This window comes from Cornus florida, unplaced genomic scaffold, assembly GCF_030987335.1.
Source record: "Cornus florida cultivar Cherokee Brave unplaced genomic scaffold, ASM3098733v1 CherokeeBrave_3.0.0_Hap2_Chr02, whole genome shotgun sequence".
In the NCBI taxonomy this organism is placed as follows: domain Eukaryota; kingdom Viridiplantae; phylum Streptophyta; class Magnoliopsida; order Cornales; family Cornaceae; genus Cornus; species Cornus florida.
This window is the reverse complement of record NW_026775572.1, coordinates 1,200,896-1,218,115: the sequence shown is the minus strand read 5'-3', so window position 1 is coordinate 1,218,115 and position 17,220 is coordinate 1,200,896. Positions and strand designations below refer to the sequence as shown.

General features: G+C 33.4%; 2 protein-coding genes across 2 annotated transcripts; both read left to right on the top strand.

Annotated features, from left to right (window-relative positions):
• The first annotated feature begins 3,241 nt into the window (after positions 1-3,241).
• LOC132291113 (triacylglycerol lipase SDP1-like) lies at positions 3,242-9,599 on the top strand. The gene is made up of 3 exons (XM_059790235.1): positions 3,242-5,235; positions 6,490-6,636; positions 8,048-9,599. The coding sequence occupies exons 1-3, from the start codon at positions 3,805-3,807 to the stop codon at positions 9,047-9,049; spliced, it is 2,580 nt and encodes an 859-aa protein (XP_059646218.1). The 5' UTR covers positions 3,242-3,804; the 3' UTR covers positions 9,050-9,599.
• A 6,228-nt stretch (positions 9,600-15,827) lies between these two features.
• Positions 15,828-16,952, top strand: LOC132291102 (probable calcium-binding protein CML36). Its single transcript, XM_059790230.1, has one exon. The coding sequence runs from the start codon at positions 16,030-16,032 to the stop codon at positions 16,684-16,686; it is 657 nt and encodes a 218-aa protein (XP_059646213.1). The 5' UTR covers positions 15,828-16,029; the 3' UTR covers positions 16,687-16,952.
• The last annotated feature ends 268 nt before the right edge of the window (positions 16,953-17,220 follow it).

The window sequence follows — 17,220 nt, the reverse complement described above, 5'->3', positions numbered from 1 at the left end:
AAACTGTCCCCTGAACTATTGATTTGTTGCAATTAAGGACAAATCAATCTTAAAAGACTATTTTACCCTTTCTCATTGAAATTTTTATTTCTTATTAAATTATTTTTATTACCTTTTCTCTTATGTAAATATTAATTATACTATTTATCTTAATTTTATTTTTAGTATCAATTTATCATAAAAATGAAAAACAAAATGGATAAATAGATTTGTCACTATCATTTTCTAAATTGATTAACTTATTATTAAATGCTTATTATTATAATAAAACGTATTATAACCAATTTAAACATTTTTATCGTAAAAAATATCATTTTTTTTCATTCAATATATTGATGAAAAATTAATAAAATACTTTTGAAAAAAATGCATTCTTTTCATGTAATATATTCATTAAAAATTTAAAAATTAATTAATTTTTTAAAAAAATTCTACTAAAATTTTTTATTTAAATAATTAATTAAAAAAATTAAAGGTAAATTTATGCAAATTTAATGAAAAATATCTCATCAAATTAGTATGAATTTTTTCATAATTTGTTTAGCTAAGAAATATATATATTAAATATAATTCAATAAGAATAGTCATTATGGTCATTTAATGAAATATAATATAGTCTTTGGGTATGTTGCAATAAAATGAGATAATTTAGGGAGTTTTATGCACAAAATATAGTTCTTGCAAATTCAAATATAGTTCAAGAGTTTTTTTTGCACTTTATCCTAACTTGAATGAAAAAGAGTTCCTCCTACTTATCACAAATAGTTAATGTATAGTTAGTAATGTAGCGCCTTAACTTAAAATAAGATTTTATGAAACTGCAAACAAATAAGCGGGATTAGAGAAGTTAAAATGGTGTCCACTGTGTTTGAAATGTTGAGATTTAATGCGATTTGAAATTCAAAATGAAATTCTTTAGTGTTTGGAATAAAAAGAATTTTAGATATAATTAGATTTCACGGGAGTCCAAATCCCAAACCATAAATATCCTCAAATCCATTAAAAATGTTGAAGTTTGATGAAATTTGTAACTAGATTAGTTTGACATTATCAAATTGCTTTTTTTAAAGTAACACTGAGTAGGTCCTCCTTTAATAAGATAAGAATAAAATAGTATAATTTCTTTTTTCTTCATAATTAAATTTCAGCTTATTCTAAACACACAAAGAAAATTTCATTTCAAATCCAATTAAAATTTACTTTTCTTTCAATTCCAAATCCTAAAAACAAATTGATCTCAAACAAAACGGTCAATTGCACTTTAGATACATCTAATCTCACTTGATGCATCTAAAAACTGCCTAATCCAAAAAAACAGATAGGATAATTTTGATAAAAAAAATGTTTTATCTAATTTTGACAAAAAGAAGTTTTTGTTAAACTCTCTCTCTCTCTCTCTCTCTCTCTCTCTCTCTATATATATATATATATATATATATATTTATTTATTTATTTATTTAAGTGCAATCGTACAAAAAGTGTGAATATTGTCTCCCATAAAAAAATTATCAGATTTATCCAATTCACTTTTAGGAAATTATCAAATTTATCCAATTAACTTGTAGGAAATTATCAAATTTATGCAATTCACTTTCAGGACATTGTACCATTACTCCGCTTAATATATATATATATATATATATATATATATATATATATATATATAGATAGATAGATCAACGGGAGAAAACACCCGGTACAAAAACACCTTTAAAGTTTTAATTTAGTGCAAATAAGTTTAAACCCTAAGTTGACTAAATTATCTTTACTAAACTATTTTATAAAATATATAATAAATAAATAATTTTGTAAAATAATTAAAAAAGACACTATTGGAGAACGTCGGTAATGACAATATAAAAATAAAAAATAAAAGTATAAAGAAAAGTAAAGAAAAAAACAGAAAATAAAAAACAAAATAAAGTGCAAACTAAAGAAAACAAATTTGCTCCAAACTGTGAAAATCAGTGCACAGATGTTGGGATATATATATATATATATTTTGTTTAATAGTGTTGGTACGAAGAAGAAAAAAAATAGTAAAGTGAAATCTCAAAAAATTCAAATCCTATTCTACAAATTCTCAAAGTTTAAAAAAAAAAAAAAAAAAGTTTAGAAATATATATATAGAGAAAAAAATTTCAAAAAAAATAATATATAAGGTAATATGCACATTTGACATAACACCCCTCTTGTTACAAGGGTCATTTGTCCCACATCGGATTCGAATAAGAAAGTGATTGAGTACAAATGGGTGGGTATACAGCACTACCCAATAGTTTGAGATTTTGGGTAAATGGGCAAGAGCTCGCCTGTTACAGTTGGTATTAAAGTCAAACCAAATCCTTGATCCGGTGTCATGCCAAGCGCCCGACTCAGGAGACGTCCAGGTGAGCCACCCTCAGGTAGGCAGGGTGGCCTGACCGTAATGAGTGCGTTGTAAGTTCGGATAGTAGAGAATGTTATAAGGGTCATTTGTCCCACATCGAATTCGGATAGGAAAGTGATTGGGTATAAATGAGTGGGTATACAATACTACCCTATAGTTGGCAAGCGCCCACTCGTTATACCTATATTATAAGATTAGTAAAATATATAGCATTTGAGCATTTTTAGAAGAATAAAATGGTAAAGAGTATTACAATATTATTTTATGTCAAATTTTTTATTAAGGAATATTTTTTTACAATTTAAAAAAATTAAGGATCTCTCTCTCTCTCTCTCGCGACATAAATACTAATTATATGAAAAGTGAAATCAACACCGAAATAGACGGTGGCACCCACGTCTTTGTTATTAATTGAAAGCTATAAAAACCCGAAAAAAAAAAAACAAAGAAGATGTCCATACGGAGAGCCAAGAATGGCATTGATGATGGTAACCTCCAACGAACCAAACATTTGACAACCCTTTATCCTTTGTTGTACAGAAGGAGGGAGAGAGTGAGTTCTCTCTTCCTTATCCTCCTCCTTTTAACATTGTGTGTGTGAAATTGTGAATATATATATATATATATATATATATATATATATATGTCATTGTCATTACATGAATGTATGTATTATATGTATTACTGGATACGCATCAGACGTCACCATAACCATATCCTTATCTTATATCCTTATATATCATCGCTTTCAGACATTTCCACATCACTTTCTTCTCTTTCCTCATATATTCGTCTCCCTCTCTCGCCTTTTGACTGTTCCAACTTCCAACACATGCACTAGTTTGTTTATTGCTTTCTTTTCTACGGAAAACTCTTTTATCTTCAAAATTTTCTAGGGTTTTATTTCTTCCTTTTATAAGACATCCATTTCGTTCCCACAAAATTTCTAAATTTTGTGTTCCATTGGTGAACCTATTGGCCATTGATTTGCCGATTGTTGGGAATTCGAAGAAACTCAGGTTAAATGTTGTAATTCCATTTTTGTGGTTTTGCTCCTGTTGAGCTCAATTTCTTGAATTTAGAAGCCCAATTTGGGATTCAGAAGTTGGAATCTTTTTCTTTGATTTTTATTTTTTATAGCTTAATCGATATATTTAATTTTGGTTTTTTTTTTTTTTTTTTGTTAAAATATTTAATTTTGGTTGTTTTCCCTTTAATCTGTCGAAAAATCTCTAGTTTGAATCCGCAAAGAGAAACCCATTCGTAATATTCTTGTCTTTCTTAATCTTCATCTTCGTCAAAACACTTAATTTATTGATAAATTGAATACCCAGAACTTCATTTTGAAGATTTTTGGTGTAAATTATATCTACTTGATATTAGAAATCCTAAGAGTTTTGGTTGCCCCTGAAACAATGGAGATAAGTAATGAGGCGAGTGTGGATCCATTCTCAATTGGACCTTCCACAATTATTGGTCGGACAATTGCTTTCAGAATCTTATTCTGCAAGTCGTTGTCACATTTGAGGAATCAAATGTTTCGTTTTCTTTCATTTTACTTTCATAGAGTTAACAAGTGTTTGACAAGCTATTTGTCACCCTTTATCTCATGGTTTCACCCTCGGAACCCACAAGGGATATTGGTAATGGTAACAATGATAGCTTTCTTGTTGAAAAGATACACAAATGTAAAATTGAAGGCTGAATTGGCTTATCGGAGGAAATTCTGGAGAAATTTGATGACAGCTGCTTTAACCTATGAGGAATGGGCTCATGCTGCTAAGATGATGGATAAAGAGACCCCCAAGATGAATGAGTCTGACCTTTATGATGAAGAATTAGTGAGGAATAAGCTCCAAGAGCTTCGACACCGTCGCCAAGAGGGTTCTCTCAGAGACATTATATTTTTCATGAGGGCTGATCTTGTTAGAAATCTTGGTAATATGTGCAACCCCGAGCTCCATAAGGGGAGGCTTCAAGTGCCTAAACTCATAAAGGAGTATATCGATGAGGTCTCCACTCAGTTGAGAATGGTTTGTGACTCTGATTCCGAGGAGCTTCAATTGGAGGAGAAGCTTGCTTTTATGCATGAAACAAGACATGCTTTTGGTAGAACCGCATTGTTGTTAAGTGGGGGTGCTTCCCTTGGCGCTTTTCATGTTGGAGTTGTGAAAACATTGGTGGAGCATAAGCTTATGCCACGCATAATTGCCGGGTCCAGTGTGGGTTCCATTATGTGCTCTGTTGTTGCCACCAGGTCTTGGCCCGAGCTGCAAAGTTTTTTTGAGGATTCTTGGCACTCTTTGCAGTTTTTCGACCAGATTGGTGGGATTTTTACAGTTTTTAAGAGAGTTATGACACAAGGGGCAGTTCATGAGATCAGACAATTGCAGATGATGTTAAGGCATCTCACAAGTAATCTTACATTCCAAGAAGCTTATGACATGACTGGTCGAATTCTTGGGATTACAGTCTGCTCCCCAAGGAAGCATGAACCTCCCAGGTGCCTTAACTACTTGACTTCACCTCATGTTGTCATATGGAGTGCAGTAACTGCTTCTTGTGCCTTTCCTGGCCTTTTTGAAGCTCAGGAACTCATGGCAAAGGATAGAAGTGGAGAAATTGTTCCTTATCACCCCCCATTTCATTTGGATCCTGAAGAGGCTACTGGCACATCTGCACGCCGTTGGAGGGATGGTAGCTTGGAGATCGATTTACCCACGATGCAGTTAAAGGAGTTGTTCAATGTTAATCATTTTATTGTGAGTCAGGCAAATCCTCATATTGCACCTTTCCTGAGGCTGAAGGAGTTTGTGAGAGCTTATGGAGGCAACTTTGCTGCAAAGGTACGTAATGTGGACTCGAAAATAAAATTATCTTTATCTTTATTGGTATTGGTTGGCATTTCTTGTTCTGTATATGATTTTGTGTGGTCACTCTAGTTAAATACGCAAAATATTTTGAAGATGTCCATGCTCGTGTGTCTATATGTTTCATGAACTCTTCAAGAGTGTGTAGTACTCATCTTGAACATAAGATTCTCAAGCAACCGTGTAGCATATGTGTTCGATGTTCATGCACCTAAAACCACATTTTATTATAATCCAATATTATTACATTATTGCTTCAAAGTGAGGGAAATACCTATATTGAGTGCTATGTTACATAAAATAAATTGTTTTACTCTAGACAAAAAAAAAAAAAGAAAAATATCAAATAATATGAAAATTTAGCAGTGTCCTATTTAGAGATTTGATACGTCCAACGCTTAGACACATTACCCACACTCGACGCACATTCCCTAGTCCATGTAACACAGGTGTTTGTTTCTTCTTCTTCTTGTTCAATAGGACATGATTGTGGAGGATTGGAGAGGATACATATGTGAGGAGGAAAAGAATTAAAGAACAATTTTTTTTTTTGGATGGCTAGTGGAGGATAAAATAGAATGGTTGATTAATTGGCTATTGGGGTGGGGGGGTGAAACCTTACATATTCCTCCATAGAAATCTTGATTTGGTTCCGGGTCAGTGGTGCATAATATATTGTGCATTGGTGCTCACGGGTAAATCAGTCATTTGATGCCTTATAAAGGTGGAAGAGAGATCTGCATTAGTGGATTAAGTGGAGTTTAGGGGCTAATGAACATACAGATAAATCAATTATTGAAAAAAGAAAAGGAAATTACCACCACTCTTCTCTGTATCTTTCTCTCTCTCACACACACATGCATGTACTCTTGGACTTCTTACATCCTAATGAGAAATGATCACAATGCAAACATGCCTTGCAAAAAGTTTTTTAAGCGTGTCTTCAATGACCATCATTTAAAATTCTTTTGGCAAATCAGTCTTCATCATTTGGATAAATGTCGCCTATTTTTTGGCATTCCAACTCCTGATTTGAAGCCCAGAAATCTAAACTCAAGAACAATTGCTAACTAATCGATGCATGGTCTGAAGATTGAATATCAATGCTGTTGGATTTTGAAGTCAGCATGTCTGCTTTTTTAGTTTCTTTTTATTTATTTATTTATTTATTATTATGAGTAAGAAAAAATTAAATAAAAAATGTGATTGCTCTTTCATTTCACTGTGCAGCTTGCTCATCTAGCGGAGATGGAGGTGAAACACAGATGCCACCAGGTGTTGGAACTTGGTGGTTTTCCATTAAACGGACTTGCCAAGTTGTTTGCTCAAGATTGGGAGGGTGATGTCACTGTTGTCATGCCTGCAACCCTAGCTCAGGTATATTACATGGGCTTATTATGTTCTTTCCTGATTGTCTTTTAATTCTTTAAGAGATTTTTTTTTTTTAACTTGCTTCAAGAGAAATTTGACGGTGCAAGTATATTGAATTTCTCTTTAATTTTTAAAAGTTCTTAGACAAAATACCACTTCTTTTTATTGTTTTTCTTTTATTTTAGTCACTGTTAACAACCATCTACTCCAAAAGCTTAAGTTGTTAGAGAGGGTGTACTTAATATTTAAATCCTTCAACACGCCCCTCACGTGTGGCCTTTTTTTGGTCCAACACGTGTGACGGTGAGGTTTGAACTCGAGACCTTACTCCAAAAGCTTAAGATGTTAGAGAGGGTGTAACTTAAATATTTAAATCCTTCAACAGTCACTAGATAGGAGAAAATTAGAAAGAGGGGAGTGAGCTCTCCTTTAAATGTGAACAACAGAACAAACAAAGCCTGTAAAGAGGTAAACTCTCTTTAGAAAATGTTTAGTATAACCTCATCTTAATTATCTACTTCAAAGTTAACCAATCTCCAAATCGTAATGAATTCAACACATTTGTGGGAAGCAGCACTGATTTTCTGAGTGTACATATGCACAAATGCGCAAGGAGCGTTTGCACCACTCCACCTTTTTCTTTCAGTTTGTCTTTGTAAACCACCTGCCTTGGCCAAGTGGGTTGCAGCCATTGTTTTTTTAGTTTGCTGGTCCGTCCTTCCTTGTTGAGGCTGTCACTAGTAGTAGTTTGATAGATGTTGATTGCAGGCTGCTGGTTTTGAAGAGAGTTAGTTTTCCATTCTATTGTTATCTTCTCTTTCCTCTTTTTTCCTTGTGGAAAAAAGGAAGGAAACAGGAGTCTCACAATAGGGGATTGCCACAATAGCTTTCAATATTGAAGTTCTGTAATTCCTAATTATTGATTATTGAAGTTTTGGTAGTTGCTCTCCTTGAACACAGAAGGTTATTCCTGTGGCCCTGATTTGATAGTCTTTCTCAAATCATCCAGCCTCAACAAGACAAAAAAACTGTTTCCTTCAGTTTTGGCATGATCCAGTTTGCAGAATTTGAGGAACGACTTTGAACTGTTGTTGAGCAATGCTATACGAATTAGAAAACAATTCATAAATTCCTCTATGGACTGAAGTGGCTTCTAAATAAAATAACCACCATTCTCCCAGTTAGTTTTTAAGTTCCTCTGCGTTGCATTACTTGAATGCTCTCATTCGAGTTTTCTATATGAACTACATTTCCCCAAGTTGAAATCTCTATCCACACTTGTTTCAACATTTTGGCACCCTTGCCCTCCTCCCTTAACCCACACCCACCCACATAGTTAGTCAAATATTTCAGATAATTTTTCTTCTAGTGAATTAACTATCTTTTTGGTTCTTCGAATTGTTGTTTCCAATTTCAGTACTCAAAAATTATACAGAATCCATCTTATTTGGAGCTTCAAAAGGCAGCAAACCAAGGCAGGAGGTGCACTTGGGAGAAGCTTTCAGCCATAAAAGCCAACTGTGGGATTGAGCTTGCTCTTGACGAGTGTGTTGCAATTCTCAACCATATGCGTAGACTCAAAAGGAGTGCGGACAGAGCAGCTGCAGCTTCCCATGGCCTTGCTAGCACAGGCCGATTTAATGCCTCTAAAAGAATTCCATCTTGGAACTGCATTGCTCGCGAGAACTCATCAGGCTCCCTTGAAGATCTCGTTGCAGATGTTAGTTCCCCCCTCCCTCAAGGAGTTGGAAGGTCCACAGAAGGACCCTCTGGCCGGAATTTGCGGGCCACCCCGCATAACATACACGATGGAAGTGATAGTGAATCTGAGAATCTTGATCACAATTCTTGGACAAGATCTGGTGGTCCTTTGATGAGGACTAGATCAGCAGATAAGTTTGTTGACTTTGTCCAGAACTTGGATGCGGATGCCAAACTGAATAAAGGAATGATTGTTCACACCAACAATGTTGTGTTTCAGATGTTGGGAAAGGATTCATATTATCAAAGCCCAAGATTGACAACATCAGATAGAAGCTCAGACACGGAGTTCGATCAGAGGGATTTCAATAGCAGATTTCCCCTGAATAGTTCTACCATTATGGTGGCTGAAGGTGATCTTTTGCAGCCTGAAAGGATTCAAAATGGGATTTTGTTCAATGTTGTGAGGAAGGAAGATTTAACTCCATCTAATAGGAGTCATGATTCAGAAAACAGCAGCACCTTGCAGAATTCTGCTGCTGAATGTATGCAACTTGAATCCCCAGATCGGGAAATGGATGAGAGTTCAGTATCTGAGTATGGCGAGAATGACGTCACTGGAGAAAACTGCCCGATCGAATTAGATCCTGGTTGCAACCCCAAGGATCATTCTGGTGTAGACGATGGCAATGATAAGAGTGTTGTGGATGGTATTTGAGGATCATTTTTATTTTTTTATTTGTTTAGTGATCCTATGGGGAACTCACTGGGATTCAATGCTGGAGTCGAACTGAAAGTTCTACTAAAAAGCAGAAAAGGGTAGGGAAGTAGTCGAGCATCACCACGCTAGAATCGCACTTGTAAATAAGCAGTTCCACTTCCATACCTCCTTGGAATGCACTGTTATTGTCATTCTTAGTTCATAATCAAATGTTCTATGTTTGGCGTCACCTAATCGGTGACTAGGATTGGGATTGGAAAAAATTTAGTATAAAATTTGAACTAAAGTTCCTCCAATCGCAAATTCAAGACACCGATTAAATGCTCCCAAATACAACGTAAGAGTAAAGGTTCTAGCCACAGTGGTTGGTACTTGAAATAGTGTTTTATTTTATTTTTTTAATTTTTTTTATTAGGTGGTATTAAGAGTACATCTCTATGTCAACCATCTGAATTTCTGTAAAAATTATAAATAAATCGAATATTTCAAATTTTTATTTTTCAAAAAATGGGTCATCGTGGTGTGACAAATCACGGGAATTCTTCTTTCTATTATCAGTTTGATCCTGGTAAAAATTAATATCAAAATTTGTTTGCTAAGTTACACTCTCAATAAATTAAAACTTACTACTGTTATAAACGATATTCCTCTCTTTGACAGAATGTGGGAGGAGATGTGTCTTTGAATATATTATATATATATATATGATATATCCAGTAGGAGCAATACAAGTTGCTTCATTCCTTCAATGGTATATGTTTACCTAATCATGTGAATGTCTTCACTAATGTGTACGGTGCGGACAACTTTGGTGAGTGCTTTGAAAATTAGGTGGACATCCAGGGATCCATTGGTTGTTAAAAGTATATTCTTTTATAATACGTATCCGAAATTCAACTCAACAATGTTAATCCAATTCCAACTACGTATTAAATTACATTTGCTAAAACTTGTAACTACCGTGGACCAATGACAGTGTTGCCATTGGTTACGAAAGAAATAGATAACTTGTGCTATATGAACAGTGCATAAATACTTTATGGTGTTATTAAGAAGTTGAAGGGAAATTGCAGCATGTCAATCGAAGTGATCATTATGCAGAGGTACATTCCTTGCATAAAGGAAATATATATATATATATATATATATATATATATATATATTATTGGTGGCACATTTTAATTTGAAATGTTGAGAACATGAAGCGGCCGGCCACTACCCACATTTTATAATTGGATTCAAAAAAAGGGTGTTGTGATAGGTGGGGAGACGATCACTCATCATCATCCCACACTCAAAACAGGTCACTTCGTAATCCATCTACAAGTTGAATGCCATCATATATATATATATGTGTATGTATATTGTGAGGAAGGCACAGCAGAACCATGGTTTCTTGTTGGCCCAGCTCCCAAATAAGTTGGTTAATTGGGACAGATCGACAAGGGCACAAAAGGAAAAGCAGTGGATGCCAAGCAGTCAAAACATCATTTCATTTTGTGCGTGTGATTGTTGGCGGCCCACCAATTCACTCCTCAGCTGGTTGTGGGTTGTCACACTGATAGAGTCTCCTGGTTTTTGTTTGAGTGCATCAATATATATATATATATATATATATGTCCAGTTACTCTCAAGCTTTACTCGCGTGGGACTATTTGTCGCCCCCAAAAGACCACTCCTACTTCCCAAATAAAATCACATCAAGTGTATTCGATGAATTAGTTAGTGAGGAATGCTAATTGCAGTCTTGCATTACTGTTCATTCACAGCCGTGAGTTAAAATTAGTTAGTTTTGAATGCATTAATTATTTTGAGTTTCTATTTTTATGGACTCTAATAACATTACTTTTTAGACAAAAATACCCTTTTAAATTATTGTTTCTTCTTATTTTCTCTTTTAATTAATTTATATAGGGATGTGTGCGTATATGTATATGTATATATATATAATAATAATAATAATAACTAATGTGATATGAATGGATGCTGAAAAAAAAAAAAAAAAAAAAAAGTCTGAAAAAGAATAAGATAGATTCTGAGATTTAAAATATATATATACAAAATTAGTTTTATACACATATATTTCATTTTTGGTGAAGGAATTATTTCCTTTTTTTTTTTTTTTAAATCCATTTATACAAGGATAGTTGTAAAAATTAAAAATTAATATAAAAAGAAACATATATATATGTAGGAAAAAAACAAAAAGGAAGAAATATATAATCGATTTTTTTTTTTACCTTTCTTTTTATTCTTTTTGGATTTTTTTCTCGCTCTTTTTTTTTTTTTTTTCTTCTTCCTTTTATTTTTTTCCAAATCCATCCATCTCTTGTGAATGAATTATCCTACTACATAACTAACCACATATACTCGATTAAAAGAGGAGAGAAGAAGAAAGATTAGATAATTTAAAAAGATATTTTTGTCTAAAAAATAATGTTAGTAGAGTCCCATAAAAATAGAATCTCAAACTAATTAATACATTCAAAACTAACCTATCATAACTGACGACTGTGGATGTGCAGTCGGGACTGCAATTAGCATTCCTCTTAGTTAGTAAGACATATGCTTATTCTCCCCATGAGTGTATTTGTGTTCGAAAAAAAATAAAAATTACAAAAAACCTATACTATATATGTGTTTATTCCTCATTGGCAACCAACATTTTAAACTTATCCTCCTACAAATCAAGCATTCCTTTCCATCTATCAATCCAATTTTCCACATTTACAAAATGTAACGATGATCTATCATTGTCCATAACCGAGAATTAAAAAGAAAAAAAGAAAAAGAAAAAGAAAAAAGTGTTATCTAACATAAATAAATTTTAATATAAAAATTTGAATGTATGATCCTCTAACACAATCACAACAAAGAGGTCAATGACAATCAGGCACGGACCCAATTCAGCCCCAGGGCAGTTGCCCCCACTAGATTTTTTTTTAATTTACATTATTACCTATAATTTTAAAATATCCCACTCAAATTTTCCCAATATACTTTATTACCTATAGTTTTAACTAAATTTCAAAAATGCCCCCACTGGATTTTTCTCAATTTACATTATTACTTATAGTTTGAACTAAAATTTCAAAAATGCCCCCACTGGATTTTTCTCAATTTACATTATTACCTATAGTTTCAACTAAAATTTAAAATGCTCCATTTCACATTTTTTAAAATACTCCATTTCACATTTTTACCCCCACTAACTTTTTAAAATTCTTATATTTATTATTTTTTAAAAATATTAGTTTTTAATTTATTTATTTTTCAATGAAGCTCCCTTTAAAAAAAATTCTGACAAGACATTCTTTTTGAGACAAAAAATATATTATTATAAATTCACCTCATGAAAAAAAAAAAAAAAAAAAAAAAAAAAAAATATCCTACCACATAAGTAGTGCCACTGATCATACGAAACCGTGTGCTTTAGGCGTTTCCGCGTGCTGTGCTGTGTGCTGTCAGTTGGCGCAAAATAAAGTCCAGCTCTCTAAAATGTTGGAAGCGTGCATCTGTCTGTGTCTTCGTCTCTCTCCACTCCAATCTCGCCATGTTTGAGGGACTTTAGGGCCCATCATCCTTTGTCATGTCTACTTCAAAATTACCTTAATGTGTTTGATTTTAATTAATCCTTAAAATAAATTTGAAAAACTTGGAGATAAAATGTACACGATTAATTGTTATTTGATCGGAATTAATTTTCATACATTTTATCCAATAAGTGACTGCTACCATGAATGAGTACTGTTGTACCATAAATATTCCAAGAGAAATAAATTATTTCACATAAGGAAAATCATGTTAAGCCATTTGGAACCAGATTAATATTTTCTTCAGAAGTCAGAAGACTCTCTACTTTAGAGTTGACTGATATAGTAACAAGTTGGAGAATACTTGTACAATAAAAATTGGGTTTGAAGACTTTATAAATTAAGATGGGTGTAAAAGATGTAGAGAAAGAGAAGTGAAAAAAAGATGTAATGAGTTTAAAGGTGAGTATTGTGAGAAAAGTAGAGAATATCTCAAAAAAATGACGAGAGAGTGAGTGGGGGAATTTTGACATCTAATTGTATATTATTTTTCTTAATTCATAATAGTGAAAATCTCTACGAAATTCCATAATTGGTGAATCATGTAAAATATTATGTTGTTTGTGAATGTATGTGATTGTTATATTTAAGGTGAGTACTGTGAGGAAAGTGGAGAATATTTCAAAATTATCTTTCTTAATTCATAATAGTGAAAATCTCTCTGTAAAATATTATGTTGTTTGTGAATGTATGTAATTGTTATATCTACGTATACTTCTTGTATAGTTGTGCTAATGTAATGTGACGAGGCTTTCAGTGTGTGCAGTGAAAGGAATTAATCATGTCTAACAAATCATTCATACAAAGAATTCTCAAATGAGGCTTAAGAGATAGAAACTCCTTGAAAGTAGTCGTTTTTACAGAATCATTATGGGAGGTGTTTCCACTTTGCACATGACTGCGCATTTCCCATATGCATAAACCGTTAAATCATCTACTCTTGAAATGAATGCTAGTAACAAGGAAGCATCTGGTGTCTCAATCTCAATCTCAATCTCTATCTCAATCTCAAAATACAGAAATTGGGTGCAGTTGTCAAAATAAGGCAGCTGGAGCTACATTTTGATAACAATAAGATGTGACAGCACAGTGTTCCTCTTGTTTCGGAGAAAATACAGGGGAGGGGGCCTCCCTTGGAATTTGTCACATCATCCAATTAATTCCTTTCAATGGCACCGCCAAATTTTTATGATATATTTGGAGCTACTTGCTACTAATATTTTCCACCTCATGCTCAAACGCATAATCATGCCATACATAATTCAATAATAGCTGGCCCCACTGATGGATATATCAATAATTTACCAATCTTATTTCCTTCCATTTTTTTTTTTTAATTTTTAATTTTTTTATTTTATTTAATGAAATTCACACCAGCCATGGCCAACCACCCACCAAATAATGTGGGCGTTATCAATGGTGTATAAAAACGAACTCTGTAACTGTAAGCAAAACACTCTTTTGGTACATCTGCTACAATGTACTGAAACTGTTTGAGGAAAAACAAAATCCAGGAAAATTATAGAAGCTCGTGTTCCTATGATTTTTTCCTCAAAAATTAAGACTAAAATCATATCAAGATTGATGAAATGAATTCACCATTGTAAAAGTATTATAAAATATTTATAAAACTGCATCTTTTTATATTTAGATATTTTATTTTCGAACTTACAAAATAGTTCTTCTATTTTTTTTTTTATCTCAATTATTAATATATAATTATAATAAAGTATGTACAATTACATAGTTGAATTAATTTTATTACAAATTCTAATTGCAAATATTTAAGGATTCATATTTCTTTTAGTAACATGATTAAAGCCAATTCAATTGTTGTATGATTGTATCAGACAATTTAGCTGAAAAACTAATTATTCTTGGTTAAGTTTGAAAATTGTATGAAAACCAAAAGTTTTATTTCTTTATTATTATTATTTTTTTTAAAAAAATATAAAATATATATATATGTATGTATGCATGCATACTATAAACGTTTTTGCAAATTAAGCACTTGTAGAACTTTTAATTTCATGTCACTCTCAGTACATGGGTCTAAGTTGAAAGACATGACATTGTGGGGACCTTGATGCCTATTGCGTTGTATGCTTTCGTGGAAACTGGAAACCCAAAGAAAAGGGTAGATTCATATTCATAGTCTATTTATTTTGTTATTCAATGCATTTAAAAGTCTATAACATACAACAACGTCCCAAAACGAGGATTGAATTTTAAGACTTGCCCCTTTCTTACTTTTACTCTGTCCCACCTAAATTCATGAAACGGTAAACTTTCGGTGACCTACATTTAATTCATTGTAATCCCGAATAAAAAATAATTAATTAATTATAACCACAACACATCAAAATTAAAAAAAAAGAAGTTATGTTTTAACTAAGAGTAATAATTTGCAGTTCAAAGTTCGGACATGCTGATTTTAAGTGAATAAATTGACTAGCAGGCGGAGCAGAGTTTGAGAGTTCAATAAAATTATGTGTGTGATTACCAACTAAAAATAATAATTAATATTATTATAATATTATTAATATTCTTAAATTTATAATAACATCAATCGCTATTCATATACTACAAATTAGCAAAATTTGTCCGCCTATCATTACAGTTTTACTAATTACGTAGTATATTATAAGGTGTGAATTCATAGTTTTTAACAATCATCTTAAAGAAGCCGCACTTTTAACAATTGAAAATCATATATAAGTGGGTCCCACTTGTTAAATAAAGTATGGGTTTGACATGATTAGTTTCAAAATAAATGAAACATAAATTAAGTTATAATGTTTTGATGGGTAGATAAAATACCTCAAAATTTAGTAAAATTTACAATTGAACCTCTCCGTTCACCCGGAAAAGTCAGCAAAACAAGGTATTAAAGAGTTGAGAATATCTAACAAAACCAACCAATTGGCAGTGAGCTTGGTAGAATGTCCATCAACATAATTAACAAACCACTAAACACATGCCACGTATCTACCTAACCCAATACTTCAAACACAATTAATCACACCCAACCATCTCCCTTTAAGAAAAGAAAGTGACAAAAAAAAAAAAATAAATAAATAAATAAAAGATGAATAACTTTCCAATAAAGTACAGTACATCTTGGTTGTTCCTAATTCCATCATTTGATTATAAAAATATACAATTTGTCAGACTCCTGCACTATAAAACCACAAAGAAATTTTAACTCCCTCGAAATGCCTCCTACGAAGTTTCCTGGAAGCTGCCTATGGCTCTCCCTTCACTCCCACCATTTAACCACCCCATCTTCCTCTCTCTTTCCACTCAACCCCCCACTCTTCTCTTCTGCTTTCTCTCTCTCATCTTTCTCTCTCTTGTTTCTCTTCTGTCTTTTCCGTTTCAGTCATGAAACTCACCAAGTACAGTCCCAAAAATCTGTTCCGCTCTAAGAAAAGCCGCTCCGTCGCCAGATCCGACCCGTTGTCGTTCAGCTCCGGGACCTCCTTGTCCGACTCGTCCGACTCGTCGTCGTCCAAACACAAGTCAGATTCCGGCAAAAAAATCGCAGCTGGCTCCGCGACTCCGACCAGCGTTTTGCCGTCGAGTTCTCAGGAGATATCGGAAGATCTTTCAGGCTTCGAGATAGTACAAGCTTTCAAGGTCATCGACAAAGACGGTGATGGTAAGGTGACCAGGAAGGAGCTGGAGGCTCTGCTGAGTCAAGTGGGAGCCGAGCCGCCGAGCGACGAGGAGCTGATGATGATGTTGAGCGAGGTAGATAGGGACGGCGATGGTTCCATCAGCTTGGAGGCGTTCGGAGCGATTAGCTCCGCTTTCTGGCCGCCGGCGTGCGACTCGGAACTACGGGACGCGTTTGATTTCTTTGATACGGATCATGATGGAAAGATCACGGCGGTTGAGCTCCATAGGGTTTTCTCGGCTATAGGAGATGAACGGTGCACGTTAGAGGACTGTCAGCGCATGATAAGAGGGGTGGATAGCAAAGGAGACGGGTTCGTGTGCTTCGAGGACTTCACGCGTATGATGGAGCAGCAGAGATGATCAAGATCCATCATGCTGGTCCGGATATGTAGACCTTTGATTTTATTTTTTTATTTTTAATTTTCATGCAAATCAAACTTGGGTTGTGGTATTTAGGATGACTTTAACGGAAAAAAAAATGGGAGAGGAAGATTTAAAAAAAAAAAATCAATCGACGGCTGTGCTTGATCGATCTATTAAGTAGGGAGATTCTGTTTGTCACTGTCGTTTATATATATATATATATGATGATGAGTAATCGACCATCCTGTCATCCAATTTAAGTACTTCCTATTTTTGCAATTTTGCATGCATATAGATTTCATGTAATGATGAATACTTCTTTTTCGGGTATGAGACAGATATATACTTTCATCGTTGTAATAATAATTTTTTTTTGGTTCAGTGTTATTACAGACTTTACAGTGTTTTTTTAAGGGAAAATTACATATAAATGGAGTCAAAGTTTCATATTTACTTAGAGGCTGAGTCAAAGTTTCATATTTTCCTAAAATGGATTGCTGAGGTGGCACATGGTTTTTTACTGTTTAGAAA

Excerpts from the sequence above, each read along its gene's own strand:
- LOC132291113 (XM_059790235.1), top strand. The coding sequence starts at position 3,805 with ATGGAGATAAGTAATGAGGCGAGTGTGGATCCATTCTCAATTGGACCT. Across the intron at positions 5,236-6,489 it reads GAGGCAACTTTGCTGCAAAG|CTTGCTCATCTAGCGGAGAT; the intron begins GTACGTAATGTG and ends TTCACTGTGCAG. Across the intron at positions 6,637-8,047 it reads TGCCTGCAACCCTAGCTCAG|TACTCAAAAATTATACAGAA; the intron begins GTATATTACATG and ends TTCCAATTTCAG.
- LOC132291102 (XM_059790230.1), top strand. The coding sequence starts at position 16,030 with ATGAAACTCACCAAGTACAGTCCCAAAAATCTGTTCCGCTCTAAGAAA.